Here is a 27520-nt window from a genome sequence, read left to right as displayed (position 1 = left end):
TGGGCTATCTAGACGTTTAGTTTCGCTCACCGCTCAATTCGTGGCGGAGCCTCTTCTAGTCTTATATACCTGAAAGAATGCATGATTATATTTGTGTTTGCTCAACACTAACTAAGAAATAGCTGATGCAATAAACCTTTCACCCTTCAACGCATGACCTTACGATAGTAATATTTCTGATGAAACCTTTAACCGTTTTTCATCAGATGTATTAGGGAGGAATATAGTTAATTAATTATCTGAATTATTTCCTAATAACTATTATGAATTGTTTTATATAAAAGGAAGAAAATGTATAAATTTTTAATGTTTAAAAACTGTATGTAGAACGTAATGTATGAAAACTAACGCCAATAATTAAATATTGGTAACTAAATATTTATTTAGAAATAGTAAACATCAAGTAAAAAGTAGCTGTAGAATCTTAGATTAAGGATTGGTCTCCGCTGCACTCCAACCAGATACCGCACTACCTATGAACAACCTTTTTTATTACGAAAACTACCTATTAGATGTTTGTGTGCGTGGCATCTTGACACTCAATGGCATCTTTCAAATTTTGTAACATACGCTTCGTGTTATTTTATATTGAAATTAATAAAATAAAAAATACTTACTGATGTAATGTGATCCCAGTGTTTTTCTTATTCTTGTAGTATTATTTAAAGTTTTATTTCGCAACTCGGCATTTTAGTTTCAATTATTAGCAAAGTTTAACAGAACATGTGGCAGGTCAACGTCACACATTGTTCGAGACTGGCGATTTCGCCTGCGGTATCTAACTAATTTAGAAAACCCTCAGTCGTGTTGAACTACATTTTAATGTACAAAAGAGTTTCATTTAAAGACTATAAGGGCTGTTGCAGGGGCGTGCATATCATATAGGCAATTAGGCAGTGCCTACCTCGTTTTGAACTAAATATAGAACTAGTGTTAAAGTTAATTTAGTACCTACGGTAGGCAATCTACAGATATACGAAGCAAGCAGCGTTTATCATCACATTGACGGTCGTCATGGGTTCAAGTCCCGCATCGTTCATAAAATATTGTTTTCAAATTATATTTGCCTATTTACCTGGACAATAACACCGAATATGAAACGGCAAGTGAAATACGAGCTTATGACATTTTTAAGTTCAAAATATTATATCTATAGGTATTCCTGTAACATTTCTTACAAGGCGAAGGCGACAGCAGCTGCTCGTAATTCCGCGAGCGAGAACCAATCTTATGCGAGACACGCCTTTTACAGTCGCTTTACGAAATTTAAATGAACTTTCGCATAGGATTGACTTGTTTGCTTGCTCACTGAACGAGTTTAAAATTAGAGTAGGTAGTTGTTTTATGTTCTAGTAATTTATTTATTTATTTATTAAATTCCACTCCAACAAGGTATACACTAATATAAACACAGTATAATACAAAAACAATAACATTCACATGGTAAGTGATGCCTCAATTATAGGCGAAAATGACATGCTATTCAATTAAATTAAGCCACAAAATAAAATAAGAACTATAAATTATTATATATCTATGAATACAATATTAATATAAATTTACACAAAAAAGAAAAATAACGATTGAGGTCATCCCTCCCTTGAAAGAACCGTTTTAATATATTTTTTAAATTTATGTAAGTTATGATCAAATATGTCGACTTCATCGTGATGACTATTATATTCCCTGGTAATTCTATTCAAGGGAGAGAAATAGCCTAAATTAGATCCTGCATAATTACAGAGAAATGGATTATATTTCTTACACGCTCTCGGTTGAGTTTTTGGAACAGCGAGGTAATAGTAATAAGTATAGTAATAATCTGGTACAGTAGGTATAGATTGTTAGCAGTAGCTCTAAGATGTTTATATTAATTTAAATATTTAAATTTAGGTCAAGCCTCGATCGCAATAGGTCACTCTGTAAGGGCTTTGTTGGTTGAATAAATAAATAAATGATTTCTCTAGATGCATACTGACGTACATGACAACATTGTTTTTGTTTACACTTGTACTAAATCAACTTGATGTTGCAATACAAATATCTTAAAACAAACTCGTTTTACAATCAAGTGTGAGATGTGACGCGGCTTATAAGTGATGACGCTGTGACACACCCGCGATATCAACCAATCAGAGAGCACGCATGAAGCCACCATTTTGATATAAAGACCGCGCGAACAAACACAATATCATTCAACGTTTGAAAGCCTATTTAATTAAATGGGTGATAGATTAAAGTTCTATAAGTGGCTCATATTTCTGTTCAGCTTTAGTAATTTTGATAAAATTTAGTTGAATTTTTGTACTACCTAATTTATTTTAATTTAATTTATTTTAATTTATTACCCTACCTATGAAAGCTTTAAGAATGTTGCATTTTAAATTGGTCCCAGAAGATTATATTAAGAAGACTGCGCAGTAAGTATAAATTTCATATTTTTATATTCCTATGAATTTTACCAATTTAATGTACCTATAAGGGTTGTCCTCTTCACAAGAATTAGGTCGATATGTAATTAAATAATAACTAATTATTTAAACTTTTTACATTTTGACTGAACATCTTGACTTTTGAGTATTTTTGTTTTTTAAATATTTTTCCATTTTATTATACTGAGTGAACTAGCATTCATGGTGATGAAGTAAGTTAAAAAAATATATTCAAAATACACGTTAAAAAAACCTCCCATTCAAAAAAGTATGCCTGAGAGCTGAGAAGAACGGGCGCAAGAAACTCAGGGGCTTCTTCTTTTTTTTTTTTCATCAAATTTCGCAATATAATTTTGTACAATAAAATTTATTATAAAATAGCCTGAGTGCGTTCGCTCCGTTCCCAATCCGTGGTATCATTAAGAAAGTCATGTCTGTAAGTAAATATTGATTTAAAAGAGTGACAATGAGTTTCTTGCCAACATTTTACAAAGTGGAAGTGAGCGATAAAATGTATAACTTTTGATATTAAATGTAGTGTGCAGGATTTACCACCAGGATATCTCCATAAAAAGTTAAACTGTATTCAAAATAATATTTAATTTCACACTAAATTAACAAAATTTTTAGCAACACAGCAGTAAACAAAATACATGAACTAAACATTCATAGGTTAACCCTTAGATAATTTATGTCTTGAATCTAGATAGAGTCTCTTGTTGTTAGACCACAGATAAAAATTGGCCAGGAAAATTAGTCTAGTGTGCGTGACAAGCTACGTCTTACACTCGCGATTTGTATGTCACTTTGTGTTAGAGTGCGTGAATTGCTCAAAATAGAACTTAGTTCTAAACTCAATTTTTTCGACGTTTTCAAAGCTATCATACTCTCTCTCGTATAAATGATCTAAGCTATAACCACAGAGTAGGGATACATACAGACAGGGATTTGCATTGGTATTCTAGCAAGGTAGGCACTGTGGATCTTAACTAGTCGTAGTTGAATGCAAGATTGCTTACCGTAGGTATCTAGCGTATTCTATTTAGCGGGAGGAAATATTTTATGAGTGGGTATTCAATAGAAGTTTGGCTATAAAATAATGGAACCAAATTAAACTAAATCAACTTAAACACTTGCCCCCTTATTCATAATGGTCCGCTAACTTTAAACAGCCGCTTAGGAGTGTTTTTTCTTATTCTGACTTAGGTCAATAGAAGAAGACAGAGTGAGAATTAGCAATGCTTTAAGTTAGCAGACTATTATGAATAAAGGGGATCTGCTTTATTTATTTCGGTTTATAACGAGGTAGACACTGCCTAATTGCTTATATGATATGCACGCCCCTGCATACAGATGAGGGTCCTTTGCTACTACGTACGTAAATCGGTATTGGGTAGTAGCCAATCTAACTCCTAGCTCTCAGATATGTTTGAAGCATAAAAAGCAAAAGAATTCATATATCATAAACTGTAATGTCACATGTCAATAAAAAATGAAGCATACTTATGCAGCCTTACAAATAAACCTGGTATAAAGTTATAACTGAGAATAAACCAAATTGTTGACAACACTGTCAATACAATGATAATTCTGAAGTTGAATGTCAACCAGCCTTAAGCCATAAGCAAAATGTCTATTTATACCCATTTTGCATATTCTTTGTTTTATTCTCAGGTATAACTCTATATCAAGCTTATTTGTAAGGCTTCCTGCAATTCGGAAAACTTCAGAATTATCATTGTATTGACAGTGTCAGCGATTTAGTCAATATTTCTCATTTCTTTGTTTCTCATATCCCCGAAGTGAGGGTTATCACTTTAAAAACATAACAAATTGATTCTTTGTTTTATTCTCGGGTAAAACTTTATACAAAGTTTATTTGTAAGGCTTCCTGCAATTCGGAAAACTTCAGAATTATCATTGTATTGACAGTGTTGGCACTTAGCAGCGAAATGGTAAGATGGTAACCCTTCATATATGTATAACCTTTAAGTAGTTTGACAATCTGCTAGACCACCTGGAGTTCTCCGGGAGACCAGCGCTGATCATATCACCTGTGTTGAAACTCCATTTCTACATGTTGATGTAAATTACTTGTAAGTTGCAGAAAAAATGATATTTTTTTCTTCTTTCTTTCTTTCAAAGCGTTAACATTTTTCATATACTTGGTTTATTCTCAGGTATATCTTTATACAAAGTTAATTTGTAAGGCCGATGTAAAACTAGTTACAAATATATATCTGACATAATTCGATTTACTTTATTAGTATTGATTTGTTTATTATTAACTTAATATTTTGGGTAAAGTTACTCCTGCGCTATTTAAACTATTTGAACTGGCATTCAATAATGCTAATTAAAAAATAATATCAGTGGCACTTATTGTTATTGATAATCATTAAAATACATGTCATCATTACCATTATAAATACTGGTTTGAACCGGATAGATCAAACGTTGTATTATCCAAACCAGAACTAATTAAAATTTTATACAACATAGTTAAGTAGTAAATATCAAACGATCGCGATTACCAAATTGCGGAAGCGATATTTAGACCTTTTGATGATAATTGCTTACTTATCGCCTTATAACCTTATTGTGATCACTAACTTCATGAAGTAATCGAGTTAAAATGTTGATTACTATTTCCTACTTTGATTAAAAACTTTAAAAATTACGGGTAGCACTCCTGGAGTGCCAGCAGAAGTGTAAACTTGAACATTAACATTGTGCATTTTTTATTATTTTGGAATGATTAGGGAATAATTTCAATTATATATATATATATATATATATATATATATATATATATATATATATATATATATATATATATATATATATATATATATATATACACTATTTGCTTTATTTATCAGCATAAAAGTACTAGCATTTATCTGGTTAAATACAATATATTATGATAAATATACAAAAATGACAATTTATATTACGTAAAAAATTTAACGATTCAGAAATAAAGGAATTACAATTATTTTACATTAATAAATTATCCCTCAGAAAAATCAACTTTCATCCATAATTTGAACGACTGTCTTACGAATTTTCGATCAGGCCACGTGCCTTGACGCGAGTTTAACATTTTATACCCGTCCCAAGAAAAATGTGCTCAACGTCGCTGAAGAAGTTTTACATCGACAAGATGTACTCGACAAGAAACATTTTTCGATGCGAAATTTTTTTGATGGTTTGAATTCCATTCTTTGAAACAAAAACAAGTAATGATAAATAACAAATTTAAAATTTAACATACAGCTTGTTAGTGAATGTAATGTTGTTTTATGGAAGGAGAGGTCAAATGACTGTTCGGGTCACCTAATGTTAAGTGATCACTGCCGCCCACATTCTCTTGAAACATTGCATTGCACAATCTCTTGCACATTAATTATACCTGCCGCCGAAATCCACCACGACACGCCAGAAATTAGAATATCATCCCCACCATCTGGATGTGCGGCGTTCCTCCACTGTGCGGTTTTCAAAGAACTTTCTTCCACGAACAACCAAGCTGTGGAATGAGCTTCCTTGTGCGGTGTTTCCAGGACGTTACGACATGGGTACGTTCAACAAAACTGCGTACACCTTCCTTAAAAGTGAGATGCAAGACCAATGCAAGAGAATGTGGGAGGCGGTGATCACTTAATACCAGGAGCGCTCGTTTGTCCTCCTCTTCCAACAAACAAGAGGAATCACATGAGTGTTGTCAGCCTTTTACGGCTTACGTGTTTTGTTGAAGGTACCCGGTATGTCGTATCACCCCGGAAACACCGCACAAGTAACCTCATTGCTTGGTTGTTCGTGGAAGAAAGTTCCTTCAAAACCGCACTGTGGAAGAACGCCGCAATCCATAATATGTTGCCGATAAATCACTGTTATTATTGACATTATAACAGTAATCACGACCATCGTATTCACGAAGCATTCTTACACAACCATGAATTCGAACTCTAAAGGTTGATGCATCCAATATACGATAATTTATATTTATACAATTTATTCTTTATTACTTTATATGACATTAAAAAGGCTTTTAACTGAGATGAAGCATATAACAAACCATTTGTTTTGTACATTACAGCTAAGAGTGGCAGTTGAGTTTCTTGTATGTTCTTCTCACGATCTCTACTTTTTCCGAACATATGGTGGATTCAGTAATTTAAAAGATATATTTGTAGTAACTAAATTTAATAAAGTTAATTTGACTTTGACTCCTAATGTCTCTTTGTTTTCAGATGCGCTCATATAGCACTGGGCTGCAGTCGCAAGGCGCACCAGGCTGCGGTCCGAGGGTCACAGCTGACTCCACAAATAGCTGCCCTCAATCCGAAGGTAGCTTGCTATTCTATCTTAGACATAGACATATTTTTATTACACGCTTTCTATTAGCTTCATCTGTTTGTAACCGACTCATTTGGGCGCCATTTTGACCCACAACAAACTTCGTAGATTTATCGAGAACCGATAGCAATACATTAATTTGATAACATTAGTCTATTTTTCAATTTGCAAAATAAGATTTTTGTTAATTTATATAATTTTGATCAATAATATAATAAGGCAAGATATGATGTTAATTTAAAATTTCAAAATAAATTAAAACTTTTTAGGTCGGTTTTCTAAATAAAGCGTGTTTTTTATTTTTTGTAACTACTATTTATTTCACATTACACAAGGAATTACAAAATATTACATTACATATTTTACCATATTATTATCGACATAGCCCAAACGATTGCGAAACTGTGGGCAGGACATACTTAGAAAGACAGATGGCCGTCGGGCAGTAAAGTGTAAAATGGCGACCAAGTACCAGAAGACGTTGTCTTGGTAGGCATAAGATGGACCGAGTATCTGGTTAAGATAGCCGGAATACGTTGGATGTGGGCAGCGCAGGACTGATCGACGACGATCCCACGAGGAGATCTTTGAGGGAGGCCTTTGTCCAGCAGTGGACGTCATCCGTCTGAAATAATGATGATGTTAAGATAATAAAACAAAAACAGAAGATAAGAAAACTAAACTAATTTTAAATTGATTTGAGTACTTTCAATTTAATTTTGGTAAGAGCTTAAAAAAATATTTGAACGAGTGATGCGAAAATGGGTATCGCTCGCTACAGCGCTGGTTTTTAGCGGAGCCCATTGCGACCTAGCTCGCGACTTGGTGGCAAAGAGGATGTAAATACTACGTAATAAGAGGCGGGAATGCCTAAGTAAAAATTGAAATTTAGTTTAGTATCAAAGTTCTACGACTACTCCGGATCGTGTTTTCACGGGTACGGATCGGATTCGGATCGGACGTACAGTTCATTCTAATCAAATGTTTTAGAAAATTTTAGAATAAGTAAAAGGAAGTTGTGATACTACTTGACGACCTGTATAGCCGAGTGGTTAGCGATCCTACCTACTAAGCTAGTGGTCCCGGGTTCGAATCCCGGTAGATGCAAGCATTTATATGATGAATATGGATGTTTGTTTCCGTGTCATGGATGTTTAAATGTATTTATGTATGTTTAAGTAAGTATATTGTATTAAATATATCGTTTTCTTGTAACCCATAACACAGGCTATATATGCTTAATTTGGGGCAATATAATTTGTGTAAAAAGTGTGTCAATATTATTATTATTATATTATACTTATTATTAACATTAAAAAATAACAATACAATCAAGAAAGAGCCAGGGAAGCGGGTATTCACAGCTAGTAGTATGAAACGTAGTGAAATTAAAAAAAAATATAATTTTTAACGTTTCACTATACATTAAACGGTATTTTCATCGTAGGTCCGAGCGTTTGTAGAACGTAGCGCTGCTCTATGTGAACCCGAGCATGTCCACGTGTGCGACGGTTCAGAGCTGGAAGCCAGTGCCCTACTGCAGATCATGCTGCAACAGGGAACTGTCAAGCCGCTGCCTAAGTATGACAATTGGTGAGTAGCTCCACAATTCCACTAAAATCTCTAATCTGAAATGAGTAAGCCTTAAATGGACGAGTACAAGTCAAAGTCAAATTCTATTCTATTCTTCCTACTGTGGCTTCTGTGGGAGATATACCACAAGCTTGCCAATGTCGTGTAAAAGTAGACCACCAAGCTTAGAGTATTTGTTTTCTAATTTTAATGGTCTAAACTCAAACTTCTGTCGGGCGTCGTGAAGAATAGATTATTTAAATGAGTTTAAGTAATAATAATAAATGTTTATTTCAGACTCACATCCATATTACAAAGTCACAATTACAATTCAAAATTATTAAGAATTACAAATACATATTTATGAATATTAAGATATTAATTTGAAATTGATTAAACATTCGATATCTACAGCTATTATGGTTGGCACTATGATGCACATTTAACCAATATCTAAAAATGGGATTGTTCAAGTACTCAGACAAAGTAGAAATAATTTTGTTGCTAGAGGAGCGTATACGCGACATTCATAATCTAATTATTGTGAAGAAATCGTTGATGCCGTCGTCTGCAAACATGCTGGACGCACTACAGATGCGATATGAATCATTATACTGCACCCTAATGGTATCATAGGCTTTTCGAGTGAAGTTTGACCATAATTTTAATTCTTCGCGAGTACAATAAGTTAAACGATACCAATTCAGAACTTGATATATTCGGTGGTGGGCTGGTCAGGTTTAAAGAAAGTGTTGTTAAACATTTAGCTGGTACTCAATCTGCATTTGTCAAATAAGTAGTTTTTCTTTTTTTTTCGTCTTCATTATTTTAATAAGTTAAAGTAATAATTTTTACTTTCAATTTTTTATTTTGTTTTTATTTTCGTTCTATTTTTCAGCAGTAATTAGGGAGTATTTTTTGTTATTTTTATGTTCACCATTAGTGTCGTATACTTTAAAACTACTAATTGTAACATTAGATTAAGAAAATTGTATTGTATGTGATGTGGTGTGCTTTAATAAATGAATAATAATTGATATGTATAAAAATTAGGACAGTATGTTTTGAAAAATATCTATTTTATTTTATGGAATAGGAGGACAAACGAGCGTACGGGTCACCTGTTGTTAAGTGATCACCGCCGCCCACAATCTCTTGCAACACCAGAGGAATCACAGGAGCGTTGCCGGCCTTTAAGGAAGGTGTACGCGCTTTTTTTGAAGGTATTCATGTCGTATCGTCCCGGAAACACCGCACAAGGAAGCTCATTCCACAGCTTTGTAGTACATGGAAGAAAGCTCCTTGAAAACCGCACTGTGGAGGACCGCCACACATCCAGATGGTGAGGATGATATTCTAACTTGTGGCGTGTCGTGCGAACGTGGAATTCGGCGGCAGGAATCAGGTTAAACAGCTCTTCGGAACACTCCCCGTGATAAATGCGGTAGAGGACACACAATGAAGCGACAATATAATAAATATATATAAACAATATCTTTTTTATTTCTTTATTACATTTGGAAAACCTGCGCGCCAGCATGTTGCATCTCACATTAATCGTAACCTAATGTTGTAGTTGGTTAGCTCGCACGGATCCGGCTGATGTGGCCCGCGTGGAGTCCCGGACGTACATCTGCTCGGAGAACGAACAGGACGTCGTACCAGTCGCCAGGGCTGGCCAGAAATCTGCACTGGGGAACTACATCACGCCCGTTGACTACGACAAAGCAGTCGCTGATAGATTCCCAGGGTGCATGCGAGGTTAGCGTTTTTGTTTAGTAGTAAGAAGATTCAAAATGCTTTGTTATTCTGTGATCTTCCTCACTACCAGCAATATAGAAGTAATATAACAGTTGGGTAACTCAGCGGTCTCCTTGAAATTTATATTTACGTCTGGGCAGAGCGTCTACCTACAAAAAGATTGTCGCGCGACGCAGCCAATTTAACATGGCCGGCAACCAGTTTCGTCGGTGTACGACGCGGGCGTGGCACTCAATAGTTATTTCTTCCCAAGATTGCTTAGCGGTCGTATAAATCGTGTGTATGTGTGCGTGCGTCGTTTCGGGCGCTCTAGTATGAAGTAAAAGCACTGTTCTATTATTGTATTGTTTTTTTAAAAGGAGGACAAACGAGCGTACGGGCCTATGTGTTAGGTATACCAGAAGATCACCTGCTGATCGGCCATGGCGAAGGCCGTACTGTCGGTCGTTAATCAACTGGTGACCCTCTGATTTTTTGAGAGCATGGAGGTAATAGCTATAGGCCTGTAGTTAGCCGGATCCGAACTGTCTCCTTTTTTTGGATCGGATGGATAAGGGCTGACTTCCATGGGTCAGGGACTACGCCTTTTGTATATGAGTGCTGGAATAAACGCGTTAGCAACGGCGTCAACTCAGGGGCACACGTTCTAAGCAGGATTGGAGAAATGCCATTTAGACTTCCTAAACAGAGCTCGCCGAACAGTCTTCTTACTGAACTGAACACGTTTTGAAGGGTTTAAAACGCGGATTTGAATAGTGCATCGTACATATTTTCTTTTAAATACTTGAAATGGTACAGGCGTGACTAAACTGCGTGGCAGTTTATTTTACCCCAATGCCACGTATAAGAAAAGAGTATAAAATAAGAGATAGCAAGTGCAAAATTCACCAGACCCAGTCTACGTAAGCCCTATATCAATCATTGGAAATATTTTAGGACGTTTACCAAAGAATAATGTGGAATTAGTAAGTAACGGTAGATAATTTTTTCGTAGAGTTACTATGAAAATGTGTATTTTGGCCAATGGTATTATAGTAATTACTTTAATTTATCATTGATTTTGGCTTAAATTTTGAATTTTCACGCTGCTTTGGCTCATTAAAGCTCAACGTTTTTCGAAGTGGTGATTAATGTAAACTTTTGATATTAATAATTGTCATTTTTTCATACATTTTTTATTCTAAAAATAGTAGGTAGTACAGTTAGGCCAATAAGATGTTCGTTTTATTCGACCAACTGACGCCATTACTGCGTACGAGTGATAGGGACAGAGATAACAATCGCTCGCTATCGCAATGTAACTTTTTAACGGTTTGCTTACATTATTTATCTTGTCTCGCTGGCCATAGTATAGATATATAATCTTGTTATATTTAAATTCTATATTTCAGGTCGTACAATGTATGTGATACCGTTTTCGATGGGACCTGTCGGCTCACCTCTGTCCAAGATTGGAGTAGAGATTACTGACTCACCTTACGTCGTCTACTCCATGAGGGTCATGACCAGAATTGGTAAGCTTATTTTTTTGTTATGACAGGGACAGGACGAGTCGGACGTTCACCTGACGGTAATTGATACTCGCTGCCCATTCCAATGCAGTGCCGCTCAGGATTCTTGAAAAACCCAATAATTCTGAACGGCACTGCAATTGCGCTGGTCACCTTGATACATAAGACGTTAAGTCTCATTTGCCGAGTAATTTTACTTGCTCCGGCACCCTTCAGACCGAAACACAACAATGCTTACACAAAGGCGCCGTTGTGGTACCTATAATCTAGCCGGGATCCTGTGCAAATCCTCCCACCGGTAAATGTCCTGAGTCGCCCTTAGGCCTGGTCTTCCCTATTCTTTTTAGGCTCCGGATAATCAGAGGGCATACTTATATGTAGTAGCCTAAGTTACTCATGAATGTGTTATCGGTTCAGCCTTTTCAGAGGTTGGCCGAAAGAAAGTATAAAGATATAAATAAATTTTACAAGATGGATTTCTGGTATGACCCATGTACAGATTTAGTAAATATCTATTTTGTATATGTAACGGACTCATACATACATAATGGCGGTTTTTGTAAATATTTTGTGATTAGAGGAAGTCGCAAGAGAATGTGGGCGGCGTTGCTCACTTAACATCAGCTGAACCATACCCTCATTTGTCCTCTTTTCCATAAAAAATACGTCTTCAAGAAAAAGGAAAAACTTACGCATTCTAACCAAGACACTAACGGGCACTACAGATTGAACAAACACCTCTCAATCGTAGGCCTCAGATATTATGTTATAATGCAGATAAAACCCCGTTACACATCCTCTCTGAATATGGTCCTTTATTGCGTAAACGTTGCATCTCTTTAGGAAGTCCAACTCTTCAACCACTGCAAAAGATATGATAAGATTCATGAAAAGAATCAAGTGTATAGTTAACAGTGACTATCACAATAGATCATATTAGTTATAGTGAAACAGGGCTACCCTAAACTGTATTAAGGCCACTTTACTAACCATCTTAATATATATAAATTACGTGACACGTTGTTTGTCCGCGATGAACTCCTAAACTAATGAACGGATTTTAATGGGGACTACTTCATGGAGTGCAGCTTAGTCCAACTTGAGAGATAGGATACTTTTTATTTCGATTTAGGACCCATAATTATTTTTATTTCCAATATTTGTTTTGTATGGACATATTTTCTGTGAGAAAATTTATAGACGCACGGTTTGACAGTTCTGTCGTGAAAAAATTTCATTAAAGTTAACAACAGGGACCAATGACGTTCTTTACATAATATAGAAAGTCATTGACAGGGAGCATATTTTCCAAAATAATTCTTGGTGTTATGAAATATTATTGATAAATTCATAAAAACAGTATTTTATTATGCACAGAACAACGTCTGTCGGGTCAGCTATTAAATATATAAATATAATATTAGCCTTTGCCAAAAAAAAGGTCGGGCAATGTAGAATAGTTAGTAGATAATAAATATACAGTCTGTATTGGCCTAAATAAACTCCATTTTTCTCTTGCCCTTTTTAAAGGCCGACAAATTAATTATTTTCTCAGGTGCATCAGTATTAGAAGCCCTCCGCAAAGACGAGAACTTTGTCCGTTGCCTGCACTCGGTGGGGAGGGGTGAGGACTCCGGGGTGGCTGGCTGGCCCTGCGACCCCAAGAGGACCGTCATCCTACACAGGCCCTCAAACAATGAGATTGTTAGCTACGGTAAGCTGAGAAGAAGTTTCATACGATATTTCTTTCCCTATAAAAACAAACTCAAAATTTTCTTGAAGTGAAAACTTTTTAGTCGCGTTAGGCACTTTTTGATAGGGGAACCCATAACAGGGTTCGCGTCACCGACATTTTTTTTTATGAAAATAAGAGACGAGACGAGCAGGAGCATTGATACGCCCTGTCCATTACAATTCAGTGCCGCTCAGGATTCTTGAAAAACCCCAAAAATTCTGAGCGGCACTAATAGTGCGCTCGTCACCTTGAGACATAACATGTTCAGTCTCATTTGCCCAGTAATTTTACTAGCTGCGGCGCCCTTCAGACCGAATCACAGTAATGCTTACACGTTACTGCTTCATGACAGAAATAGGCGTCGTTGTGGTACCCATAATCTAGTCGGCATCTTGTGCAAAGGAGCCTTTTACTGGTAAGCTTATGACATGCTTATAACGGGTGCACGCGATAAATAAATAATAAAAAAAAACAATATAAATATATATGGTTAGACACTTTTTGTATGGGTGAAATCTCGTGAGTTCTCGTCACCGAAAAGCAGAATACGAGTACATCTGGCGTATTAGTGCTGTTTACATCTTATAAGTGAAATTGAATGGATTTTGTAAAAGTTCAATGTGTATATACTGTGCATTGTTGAAATAGTTTTTTGAATTGAAATTAATAATTTAATTGTTTTGAATTATGAAATTTAAAATTTTAATACTCAAAGTTCTACGTTTTCATTTGTAATTTTTTTCACTATACCTTGCCATGACAAGCAATCTATACATATAAAAATGAATTGCTGTTCGTTAGTCTCACTAAAACTCGAGAACGGCTGGACCGATTTGGCTAATTTTGGTCTTGAATTATTTGTGGAAGTCCAGGGAAGGTTTAAAAGGTGAATAAATATGAAAATGTTCGGAATAAAAAAAAACAACAATTTTGTTTTTCCTTTGATGTGTCCCCTGTCGTTCAGAAATCAAATTGTAAGAATAGTTTAAAATGAATAACTAATTAGAATCTTTGTATCTTTCTAACTTTCTCAGGAGGTAAGAAACAAACTTAATTTTAACTATAGTTGGTAGAATAACTACAGATGTTAACTATGATGGCAGTACAACGTTTGCTGGGTCAGCTATTAATTTAATAATTCTCTAGCAATTTTTGTTTTCGTATGCCAATGTAGTATTATGTATGATTTTACACACACACTTAGTTTAATTATTTATTTGTTTGATATAATACAGGGAGTGGCTATGGAGGCAATAGTTTGCTGGGAAAGAAATGTCTAGCGCTACGTTTGGGTTCAGTCATTGCCAAGCGCAAAGGTTGGCTGGCCGAACATATGCTGGTAAATAAATCAAATTATGACTAACACTTCTTTCATATGTTTTTGGCTTCTTTTATAGTGATCCTTCATGAGATTCAAGCGACGTGCATTCAAATTCAAATATTTCAAAATAGGTTGTGTAATCACTTATTGAAAGTCAAAAAAAAAACTACCACCCATTCCAAAATTAATGCCTCAGGCCTGAGAATAATTTTTAGGCCTTTTTCATTTCATCAAAAAATATGTTTACAAAGTAATATTGTACAATTAGATTATTACTTATTATTTAATAGCCTGAGGGTCACTCCATTCCCAATCTGTGGTATCATTAAGAAAGTCATTTATGTTATAGTAACCTTTACCACACAAACGTTTTTTAACAATAATTCTTTTGAGTAACGTAATACTTTTGTTTTGAACATTTTCTGGGATCTTGTTGTAAAAACTCAAAGCACCCGAGTAATAGGCATTATAAGCTTATGTCTGTTCCTGGTGTGTCTATGTGCCTATGAATACATATTACATTATCAAGAATATATTGTGTGTCACGTCATATCACAAAGAGATTCCGTGAGAACAACATAAGAGCTAAAAGATAATCAAATATTTCAATAAAAACCAACTTTATTAAAGTCTATTAAAAATTTGGTCTTTATTTTAAAGCACACTTAGGCTTCGTCCACACCGACAGGCTTTCTTAGCACCTAGCGGCTTGCACCCTGGCTACTTACTAGGATACACGGTGGCCGAACTAGAGGTGGTTTGCGTGGTGGGTCGCCAGGTGCCTTGGTCATTTTACTGTCGGCTAGTAGACGAGATGTCACTTTCAAAAATAGCATTAAAAGTGCTTCTTACAGATAATTCGTCTTGAAAATATACATTTTCGCAACCTTATCTATCCATTTTGGGTTAATATAAATCAGCTACCTCTTCCCATAGTTTCTTTAACAAAACTGCATTTCTATGGAGTTCATTAGCTGGATTCCATAGAGTTGTTCTTTTTAAAACTGATACAATTAATATTTCATCAATTTTTTCCTTTTTAAATGCCTCTAGCCTAGTGTATGAACCAACTATGTAAGAACCAACATGTATGATTACTTCGATAAACGCTAAGCGACTATCTAGGCGCCTATCGCTTGGGGATTTGCTAGGAATGGATGAACATGGATTCCCAACCAGTGAGACGCCCCCCCAACTTGGGGGGCTTGAGGTAATTCAAGAGGGGGCACGGTGGATTCAGCTGTATTATAACTGTTTATTAAAATTCTTCATGCAATCTTGCGGCACGGACGTTGCCATCGATGCGAAGAACACAACACGACCCCAGCGTTTCACTAAAATGTATTACCTACTTTACAATTGAATAAAAATAAACTAACCCACTTATATTTTCATTGTTTGTTTAATAATCTTATTTCTACTCCCCATTTAAATTCGTAGGATTAGTAGTAGTATTATTGCATAACGTTTGGTGCGGCACATAGAGTTAAAAAGTTGGGAATCCCTGGTCTATACTTCAATTTAGACGTCAGGTAAATAAAAACTTTTAACTTATTTAAAGTAAAAGTAGGTTATATAGTATTATATTAAATGTAAGCGACAATAAAAAGTAATTATTTGTGAAAAATTGTAAATAGCTTTCTGTTTTACAATAGATTAATTTTTGATATGTACCTAGCTGTAAGTTTTCTAAAGTTGTAAAATAAGAAAATAGACGGTAAGCAAGCCGCCTGTCTGTGTGTATGTAGCCTTAGGCACTTTAGTCGCGTTTACTGTGGTTCAACCAAACTAAACATATAATTATGGCCAAATATCTCCTGCCATTTTTTGCTGTTGCTTTTAAATATACATACTTTAAGTTTCAATGTTGTTCCTCAGATCGTCGGCATAACAGACCCCAAAGGTCGCAAGAGGTACATAGCGGCGGCGTTCCCTTCAGCTTGTGGCAAGACTAACCTTGCGATGATGATGCCTTCGCTGCCAGGGTACAAGGTGGAGTGCGTCGGTGACGACATCGCGTGGATGAAGTTCGATAGGAATGGTATTTTGAGAGCCATCAACCCGGAGAACGGATTCTTTGGTGTTGCACCAGGTACTATAGTACTTTTATATTAGAATAACTTACTCGAGGGTATTATTAAATTGTCTAACTATTGCAATGAGGCAAAAGCGGCCAATCTCAAAACAGCAGTAAAAGGTTCTAGGATTAATTATACAAATAAAATTTGATAACAACATTTAGGAACGATGCAGGACTTAAGCCCGCGACTCACTTTTCCAACTGAGCCAACCGTTCGAGTAACGTAAGGTTCATAAAATATCTTGTATGCTTTGTTCAACTCTCTGGTTGTGGCTTGGGTACGCGAAAGCTTGCGGGTTGAGTCCCGCATCGTTAATAAATTTTGTTTTCGAATTTTATTTGTGTAATTAATCCCGTGAGGGATATCACTTTAAAACATATTTTTTTTAAATTTTTATTTATTTTAATAACTGTGCACAGAAGAAGACAGAAATAGGCTTGATCATGTATTGAGACGCTTTTAGGATTACGGACCGTACGGTTGGTTGACCACTCAGCTATCTAAAAGAAATCTTTCAGGCACGTCGGAAGCGACGAACCCCATCGCGATGGCAACAATATTCAAGAACACAGTGTTCACGAACGTTGCGGAGACCAGCGATGGTGGTGTCTGGTGGGAAGGAATGGGAGATGCTCCTGAGAATCTCGTAGACTGGAAGGGTCAGAAGTGGGATAAGACCAAGAAAACTCCTGCGGCTCATCCTAATTCTAGGTTTGTTTGACACACAACGTTACACGAGCAATTATTTTGTATTTTGTAAACGGCTTACGGATCATAAGGGATACTATAGGGCAGAATAGGTACCTGTGTAGGAGTTAGGGTTAAATATTGATTCCCATGAATGAAGTCCGCAGAAATAACCATCTCAATATGTTTGATCAGAGATAGCTGGCGTAACGATTAGTTATATGTATGTAAAATGCTCTAGTAGTACATATATTTTTATGACAGTAAGGGACGAGGAGCTGGTGGTAACTGATACGCCTTGCCTATTACAATGCAGTGCCGCTCAGGGTTATTGAAAAACCCAATAAATTCTGAGCGGCACTACAAATTGCGCTCGGTACCTTGAGACATAAGATGTTGTCTCATTTTCCCAGTAATGTAGTGACATACGTGGGCCGTAGCTAGTGAGCTACGGCCCCCTTTAGACCGAAACACAATAATGCTTATACATTACTGCTTCACGGCAGAAATTGGCGCCGTTGTGGTAACCATAATCTAGATGGCAGCCAGCAAAGGAGCCTCCCACTAGTGATTTGTGATCCTTAGTACCTACAACAAAGGCTGAGCTAGATAGCTAATACTATTATAGATATTTATATTACTCGAATATACGAGACTTGATTTTTTATGTAAGTTTTATACCTCAACAGATTCTGCACTCCGGCTGAACAATGCCCGATTATCGACGGGGACTGGGAGAGCTCGGAAGGCGTTCCGATATCCGCCATCTTGTTGGGAGGGCGCCGCCCCTCCGGAGTCCCCCTAGTCGTTGAAGCCCGGGACTGGAAGCATGGTGTGTTCATGGGAGCCTCCATGAGGTCTGAAGCTACCGCAGCTGCCGAACACGCGGTAAGTTTTTATATTATACCATGAGTTTCAGGCATCTTTAGAGTATTAGTCGAATACAAACAATTCTATACAAATATTTGAGATGTGAAAAGCTGTGCTCTCAGAACCCATTGACAGTACAGCTTTTACACACCTTCGCGTGACACGCCACAAATTTGGATATCATCCCAACCATCTGGATATCTTTTCGTTCCTCCACAGTGCAGTTTTCAAAGAACTTTATTCCACGTACGACCAAGCTGTGGAATGAGCTTCCTAGTGCGGTGTTTCCTATACGACATGGGTACGTTCAAAAAAGCACGTACACTCTTTTAAAGGGACGGCAACGCTATTGTGAATCCTCTGATATTTAAGATAATTTGGGCGGCGTGGAAATCAGGTGATCCGTAAGCTCCTTTGTCCGCTTATCCATAAAAAAAACTGAGGCTCAAAGCGCGAACCATGTAGCTCTGCTAACCAGATTCAACGAAGAGACGTTGAATGTACCTAGTGTGGGAGGTTATGGTGAGAGGTTACGAAAGGAAATGACATCCAAAAACTGATGACTAAATAACTGATTTTTTTAATAAGCTGAAGGTTACTGTTGCTCTGGAGAATCATTTTTATCAAACTCCGTAACAGTAAAACGAGGTTTCATTTTGCACCACAATAATGTTAGTTCTCACACGGCCAGACAGGCAAATCAATTTTTGAACGTGAAAAGCATAGATCTTATAAGCCAATCTGCAAACAGTACCGACCTGGCGCCTTGTGACTTTTTGTTTTTTTGTTCCCAAAAATTTAGAGCCAGTTACGCGGTTAACAGGAGAGGCTGTCGAAGAGTATGAAAAACATGTTTCCAAAATCACCACGCAGGATTGGCACTAACGTATACGGTGATTACTTTGAGAAACAAAAATAAAATGGAATAATTGTTTAGAATATTTTTTTAAAGCTATAAAAAAGGTCGAAAGAAAGGCTGTATGTGGTGCAGCGATTGTAAGAGAACTGCGGAACTTCGCTGGTTTTCGTTCTCCTCAGTATTGAATCACGTAATTAAATCCAATTAAGTCTATTATATATATTTTAATAACTTACTTACTGTAATTTTTTCTTAGATTTAAATAAAAATTGGGATGTTCCTACTAATCTTATTGTTTTGGTTTCAGGGTAAAGTGGTGATGCATGATCCGTTCGCGATGCGCCCGTTCTTTGGCTACAATTTCGGTGACTACCTCCAGCACTGGCTGTCGATGCCTCAACCCTCGCGTCAGATGCCCAAGATCTTTCACGTCAACTGGTTCAGAAAGGATCAACAGGTTGGACTCCTTTTTTGAATTGAAAACTGCTGTGCGGTTTTGTATGATAATGGATAGTAAGCTGATAGAATAAAATATGTACTATGAAACAGATTTACAGTTTGATTGATTGATTAATCTACACATAAATTCATGTATCCAGCTCGAAGGACCAAAATATGTTCGGTTTTGTATTATAATGAATGATAAAAAGAATATAATATGTATAATAAATTGAGAAACAGATTTACAGTTTGATAGATTGAATGATCTACACATGAATAACGTATCCGGCTCGAAGGACCAAAAAGTTGTTGGTTTGGTATGATAAACTGATAGAATAAAATATGTTTAATGAACAAAGAAACAGATTTGCAGATTGATACATTGATTCATAGATACACGGTGAATCACTGTTCGATAGATCGTGCGGAGTACTGTATTGCAACTACTGAATGATAGAAATATATTAAGTTTTATAGCGTCAGCATAAAACTTAAACAAAACAGGGTTTGCTCGTACAGCTGCATAAGGTGTTTTGAGGATTAAAGTGTTGGGTTTAAGTATTCTTGCATAAATAATGTCATCGATATGTTAATCTAAACATAACTATATCCTAAGCCGTTTAGATAGACTTTCGGCTGAGCCAAAACAGTCTTACACTTAACTGAGAGGGTATAAGCCCCCTCTCAGGCTACTAAGTTATTAAATATTTAAAATTCTGAAGCAAAAATGGTTTGAAAATCTTACGCCTTTATTTCAAAGTTTAAAGTTTTCACTTTTATGACGTTCATTAGTTATAATATATAGGGGCGGTAAACGAAAATATTAAATGTAATTCTTAAATGACGTATTGAAAAAGTTTGCATAAAATATTAAGTGAAGTAGTATTTCAATTTTATAATTATTGTAAATAAAAATTTTATTTCAGGGTAAATTTCTTTGGCCCGGTTTCGGTGAAAACTCTCGTGTTTTGGATTGGGTCTTACGTAGATGCGATAATGAGGCTTGTCATGTGGAGACTCCATTGGGTTTTGTACCAAAAGATGGTGCTCTAAACACTGATGGTTTACCACCAGTCAATATGAAGGAACTGTTCAGCATACCAAAAGATTTCTGGCTACAAGAGGTAAGGCACATTATTTTTAATATTCAAAAATGTCACATAAATTAGTTAATAATAATTAATTTCTTATTTGAAAATTTTTACTCAAATGTTGATCAATTTTAGATTTAGATTTAAATTATCGACAAAACATATTAAATACCTATAAACACCACTATTTTTAATTACCAAAAAAAAGTTGTTGCATAAGGGCTCGTTAATATCAAGTATTTATTTTGTACTGGACAAGTATAGAGTTTTTACATCTGCCGCAATTCATAGACATATTGTCTATGAAAGTGTTCGCGGTGGCAGGAGTAGAGAGGGGCGCTAACTCAAGTTTGTCATCGATGTATTAATGACATTGTGAATTGTGAACACTCTGTTCTTTTTTCGTGTGTAAATAAAAGATTCAAGTTAACTTCGGTCAATGATATGCTATTTTCATGAGATATTTTTGACCTTCTGATGGTAACCCAATAAACACTTGTTAATTTAAAAATACCTAGTGGTCTGATATCTCGTAACTTATAAATTTAATATACAAAGGAGTCTTTATTAATTAATAAAATTAGTAGTTTTAAGCGATAAATTGTGCCCTTGCTTCCCAACCATGAACATAATATACCTACCTATACAGCTATTTGAATTTCATATTTTAATTTATTGGAAGTTTATGCATTAGTTATGCTTTCTTTGTTACCGATATATGTGTAGTGTTTTAATTCAGATGTATTTTTTTTTATATTAAACAGGCTGAAGCTATCGAGAAATACTTCAAAGAAGAAGTGGGCGAGGACTTGCCTAAGGAGATGTGGGAAGAACTGGCAACACTCAAAAACAATATCCAACAGTCGTAGACAAGTCTTATGTTAACAGATTATAAATAATTTGTGTACCTATAGCGTATAACATTTAAATTGTTCCCGTACCCGATAGATACCAAATGGCAAAAAACATTTTTAGGTATAAAATATATTTATTACCTGATTAAATAGTATATTCTTTATATTTTCATCAACTAAATTATAAATGTGTCATACTCGTATCTATCAATTATTAATACAGTATTGACATTTCGTTCTATTGTCGCTTGGTTTTTGGTTACAAAAAGGCATAAAAGGCATTTATTTTCTCAAAATTGATTCCTTTAGAATTCTTTTTGATGTCATTTCTTATAGATCATAAAATGACGTCATGAGCAGATACATAGGGTATAAATAATAGAAAATATTTTTTTTCTGCCAATTTACATTGTAGCTGCCATATTATAATGCAGACAAGTTAAGAGAGGAACTGTCTTTTTTTAATTCGAAAATTACAAAATAAATAATAAGAAAAACAATGCATGCAAAATTGAAAAAAAAAAACACTTTCAAATATATCGATTGAAATTATGGATATAAGAATTATGTAGTATTTATCAGTATACGAACCCTATACGATACCAACCGATTCATGAATAGAATTGTGAATTGATATTTTGGTCTTATATCATTTATTTAATTTTTTTATTTTACAACTTTAGAAAACTTACCTACAGCTAGGTACATATTAAAAATTAATCTATATTATAAAACAGAAAGCTATTTACAAGTTTTCACAAATAATCACTTTTTATTGTGTATAGTCGCTTACCTTTATTTAATATAATATTATATAACCTACTTTTATTTTATATAAGTTAAAAGTTTTTATTTACCTGCCGTGAAAATTGAGGTTGACAGTTAGCCTCTACTTTGAGCACACTAACATAAAGTGACATACAAATCCTGAGTGTAAGACGTAGCTTATCACGCAAACTAAAGTAATAAACCTGGCCTGTTTTTGTCGGATGTCTAGCAGCAAGAGGCGTATAAAGTTATCTAAGATTTTGGTATTTTTTTTCTAATAAATTTGTACAGTAATAATAGTAACTGTTAAACATTTTATTTGTAGTAAAAAATACCGACGAATTTAATTGTTTATACATACATACAATCATTCTTTTGCTGCCAGGGATATTTTAAGTATAGATTAAGGACTTATAGCCTAAACACATGATCGGATTTGGTACGGTCGAACCATCGGACGCGGTCTGGTAGCGGACTATATTCGATGGCTTCTCGAATTATCCATTATACGAAATTATTATTACCGTCCGGACCGTACCGAGTACGAAGCCGGACAAATTGATGTGAGGCGCCCACCCGACCGTCCGATGGTCCGGCCGTACCAAATCCGACCATGTGTCTAGGCTACATAATCTAAATTTAGATAAACTTTAGGTCTAAGTATGTATATTTTACTTTGAAGTTCTTATTAAATTTTATAATTTGTAATTGTTTCCGTTTTGTGTGATTAATGTGTATTATATTTAAGGGTTTATTTTAGAAACACTCTCTAGTCTTATGCTTCTAAAAATAAATCATCACTTTAAATGTGTAGGTATTATTTCGTCATGCTAATGTTTAAAAGCAAAATGGCTGTGCTATTTAGGAGCTATATTTAAAATGTTTCTCATAAAAAACTATAATATATAATGATACATAACGAAGAGTTTTTTATTGTCCCTGAATAGTAATTGTTATCCCGTGTAGATTAAATAAACATAATATTCATTTAATAACTTATTAAATAGTTATTGTTTGAGTCCGGAAATGCATATGAAAACACTGTGAATTATATTTATAACTAGCTGATACCCGCGACTTCGTCTGCGTACAAACATGACTAAGCACGTAGTACTTATAAATATCTTGGTTTCTTAAAACTTTATTAACTTTATATTATACTAGCTGACCCAGCAAACGTTGTATTGTCGATATTAAAATCGCGATACAAAAGTAACTGTTGATCGTAGATGGGAGATAGTTTGAAGTTGTATGTATTTTTTAATGCTGATTCATAATCAAACAAATTTAAAAAAAAATGTTAAAAAAATTTAAATTGTCCGATTCTCAGACCTGTGAAGGTCTGAGAATCGGACAACATCTTCGGTCTGAGAATCTAGATTTTTCATCCCCCTAAATGTTAAGGGTGGTTTTTTATTTAAATTTTTTTAACATTTTTTTTTAACTGAATCCCAATATGAACTGAAAATTTCATGAGAATCGGTCAAGCCGTTTCGGAGGAGTTCAAAGTTAAACACCTTGACACGAGAATTTTATATATTAGATGAAGATATCGCAATATATTTTGTCTAGATAAGGGCCAAGTATCTTAGGAATAAAACTTAAAAGACTTAATTATTAATATATCCAATAACTTTCCATGGTGCGTAATCAAATGAAAACCTCTATAATTTTATTTATATTGATAAATATTACTTACTTTACTAATTCCAATGTTGATACAACGTAGTTGGATGGACCTATTGTACTCAATAGCTTTTTTGAGATTTATCTATCCATATTTTAACTTAATCAATTAATTCGAAACGTTCGAGTTTTGTCTATCAAGACCCTTTATCTCGGGAACGCGTATCGAGTTGAAATTGAAGCTGTGAAAAAATCAAACTTATATGTTAACGTAAAAAGGATACCTCTAAAAATTATATATTAGTGGCTGATCCGACAGATGTTGTTCTGTACATAATAAATAAAATACCGTTTTTTATGGATTTGTCAACAATATTTCATAACATCAAGAATCATTTCGTAACATCCTCGTAGCTCCTTGTTGTTATAATGAAATTGTTTCACAGCAGAACTGTCAGACCGTGCGTCAATAAATTCTCTCACAGAAAATATGTCCATACAAAACAAATATTGGAAATAAAAGTAAATATGGGTCCCAAATCGAAATAAAAACTATCCTATCTCTCAAGTTGGACTAAACTGCACTCCATGAAGTAATCCCCATTTAAATCCGTTCATTAGTTTAGGAGTGCATCGCGGACAAACAACGTGTCACGTAATTTATATATATTAAGATGTTCAAATATGCGTTTGCCCCGGAAATGTATATTCCGACATTCTCAAGGGAATTAATACTTATAGGGTGTAGCTGCTGCCCGCGACATTGTCCGCGTACGTGCTATAAAGCAGTCTCGGTATGCTTATTATATTTTATTCATGCAAAATAAAAAATCTATATAGACGTGTTTTCGCTTAGCCCATACAGACAGACATTCTTTAAAAATAACTTTTTGGCTTCCATGTTTTTGCGGAAGTGAGTTTTCTTTTTTTTAAAAAAATAATGCAAAGTTTTTAATTTTTACGAATTTATTGTTTGTGTAGAATAGTCGTTCAGGAGAATTTAGATAGTTGAATAAAAAATACATTAAAAATTATTTCTCAAAATTTTTGTTTTTGTTGGAAAGCCAAAATTATTTATTAAATTATTATTATTATATATTATAATTACATGATTCAAACAAAACCAGAGGGTAGGTCTGAGATTTTTACAGGATCATAAGATTAAGTTTAGTATGTATGTACCTATTTATTATGTCTGACCTAAATGACTTGTCGTTATCACTCTTTGCCTCAGATGGAAATAACGTCCGTCACACACAATTGATTTTATATGAATGACGCTATGCTGGGCTATTTTTTGTAATGTTTTACTTTCCCGCAGGAACCCTTCACTTTTGTGGAATTTTTATATTTTATAATACACATTGTTTTGCCGGTAATATGAGGTATGAACTTAACAAATTTTACTAAATTAAGTGTATAATTTGTTGTGCACTAAGCTATATAAGAAAGTATAGATTTTTAACTTTCCCACGGGAACTTGCAAATTTTACAGGATGAAAAATATCCAAGATGTTCACCGGCAATGTAAGGATCGAAATGCCAAATTTTATTAAATTATGTGCATAAGTTGTTGTGTACTACGCTGTATAGGTTTTTTACTGTCCCACGGGAATTCTCTAATTTTCCGGGATGAAAAATATCTAAGATATTGACCGGCAATATAAGGTATCAACATGTCAAATTTTATTACGTTATTTGCATAAGTTGTTGTGTATTACGTTACATAAGTAACTACAGGTTATTAACTGTTCTACGGGAACTGTTTATTTTCCCAGCATGAAAAGTATCCAAGATGTTGACCGGTATGATAGGGTATCAACATGCATTGCATTAAATTATGTGCATAAGTTGTTGTGTACTACGCTATTTAAGTAAATATAGGTATTTAACTGTCCCACGGGAATTCTTTAATTTTCCGGGATGAAAATTATAAAAGACGTTGACCGGTAATATAAGATATCAACATGCAAAATTTTTTAAATTATGTGGATAAGTTGTTGTGTAGTACTACGCTATATAAGTAAGTATAGATTTTTAACTGTGCCACGGGAACTCTTTAATTTTCCGGGATGAAAAGCATCTAAGATGCTGACCGAGGATTTAAGGTATCATCATGCCAGCTTTCAGAGATTAGCCCGAACAAACAAATAAACAGACAGAGAAACAAGAAATTAAAATAATACCGAACTTGTTCTATTTCTCTTCTTTCATCCCCCTGACTGGGTTTTGGGCTTTTTTTTTCTTTTCACTGAAATTTGATCTCTACAGATTTATTATATGTACCTATAGATGTTTGCTTACTTTACACTGTTTCTTCGAACTAACTTTAACTCGAGTTGTTCGAAGAAATATTGGTTGTAATAACTAAACTGCATTCACTTACCAAACCCTTTATAAATAAATAAAGATTAAAAAAAAGATTCTAAATTTCAGAGTAGGAACATTTTGGGACGAGGTATCGATATGATTATCTTATACCAAAGTTTTTTTGCTCACGATGATGGCTAGCTGGGTACACAGCGGTACCTTTTTCTGCCATCTAGCAATAGTGCGCTATTACTGTTTGCATTTTGATTTGTGTTTTTCTTTTGAAGACAATTAAGTGACGAGATTAGCAGACCAAAACCTGATGGTTACGTTCTGCCCGTTACAATCCAGTGCCGCAGGATTCTTGAAAAACCGGATAATCTGAGCGGCACTGCTTCACTTGGAGACATAAGATGTTAAACCCTGGACTTATAGGTAAGTTCCAGACCCAATGGTGTCGTAAGAGGCGACTCAGTTTACCAGTGGAAGGCTCCTTTGCACAGGAGGCCGGCTAGATTATGGGCACCACAACGGCGCCTATTTCTGCCGTAAAGCAGTAACGTGTAAGCATTATTGTGTTTCGGTCTGAAGGGCGCCGTAGCTAGTGACATTACTGGGCAAATGAGACCTAACATCTTATGTCTCAAGGTGACGAGCGCAGTTGTAGTGCCGCTCAGAATTTTTGAGTTTTTCAAGAATCCTGAGCGGCACAGGGCGTTGAACGTCCTACCGGTCTCGTCCCTTATGATTATAAAAAAAGAGCTATACATTAAAATACCCGACGATCCCTTTCAGCTGTTGAGTAAGACCCTTTCAACCTCCCCCCTTCAACTATACTTGTACCCTTTAAATATTTGTATCATTTTTAGCTGTGGCTTAAGTTAGGAAGAAAATTGTTAGAGATCAATGGTGATGAAGCTCCATCTCGTAGCTCTTGGTATTCCTGGATCAGTAAATTGAGACGTAGTCGTTAACTGGCGGTTTTCGTGAAGGTTAGCTATAGCTTAGGTTAGGTTAGCCTAGCTATCCAAAGCGGAAATGCTGTCAGTATTCTTGGTACGCTTCCACGTATTGATAGTTTTAGTTTTATGTACTTAGTCATAGTAGTATTATATAGTTATAAGATTTGACTGGTTTGAATAAATACTAATCTTTACAAATTTGTACCAAAATTATGCACCTCTCGGTATACGCTCCAGCGCTGTTATCCCTTAACCAGATTCAGGTGGTTATCTGAAT

The 27520-nt window shown here is 35.1% G+C and overlaps 1 protein-coding gene and 1 long non-coding RNA gene across 3 annotated transcripts in view; one reads left to right on the top strand and one right to left on the bottom strand.

Moving 5' to 3' along the window:
• Positions 1–23264, top strand: part of LOC126969979 (phosphoenolpyruvate carboxykinase [GTP]-like) — a 38761-nt gene extending 15497 nt beyond the window's left edge. Inside the window, exons 1-13 of one of the 2 annotated variants that reach the window (XM_050815629.1) lie at positions 2223–2420; positions 6689–6785; positions 8242–8387; positions 9943–10127; positions 11519–11641; positions 13194–13352; positions 14609–14712; positions 16573–16786; positions 17294–17486; positions 18152–18350; positions 19499–19648; positions 20559–20756; positions 21488–23264. In XM_050815629.1, the coding sequence (XP_050671586.1) occupies positions 2356–2420; positions 6689–6785; positions 8242–8387; positions 9943–10127; positions 11519–11641; positions 13194–13352; positions 14609–14712; positions 16573–16786; positions 17294–17486; positions 18152–18350; positions 19499–19648; positions 20559–20756; positions 21488–21592 (1938 nt within the window). In that variant the 5' untranslated portion in view covers positions 2223–2355 and the 3' untranslated portion in view covers positions 21593–23264. Of the gene's footprint in view, positions 1–2222; positions 2421–6688; positions 6786–8241; positions 8388–9942; positions 10128–11518; positions 11642–13193; positions 13353–14608; positions 14713–16572; positions 16787–17293; positions 17487–18151; positions 18351–19498; positions 19649–20558; positions 20757–21487 lie in introns of those variants that run through there. The other variant, XM_050815630.1, reaches the window with a different exon arrangement.
• On the bottom strand, positions 8290–15240 carry LOC126970044 (uncharacterized). Its single transcript, XR_007730527.1, has 3 exons — positions 15147–15240; positions 12331–12501; positions 8290–8422 (listed from the first exon to the last, which is right to left on the bottom strand). It is a non-coding gene; the product is annotated as an uncharacterized LOC126970044 (long non-coding RNA).
• Positions 23265–27520: the final 4256 nt, after the last annotated feature.

This window comes from Leptidea sinapis, chromosome 19 (genome assembly GCF_905404315.1).
Source record: "Leptidea sinapis chromosome 19, ilLepSina1.1, whole genome shotgun sequence".
Taxonomy (NCBI): Eukaryota; Metazoa; Arthropoda; class Insecta; order Lepidoptera; family Pieridae; genus Leptidea; species Leptidea sinapis.
This window is presented reverse-complemented; position numbering and strand designations above follow the sequence as displayed.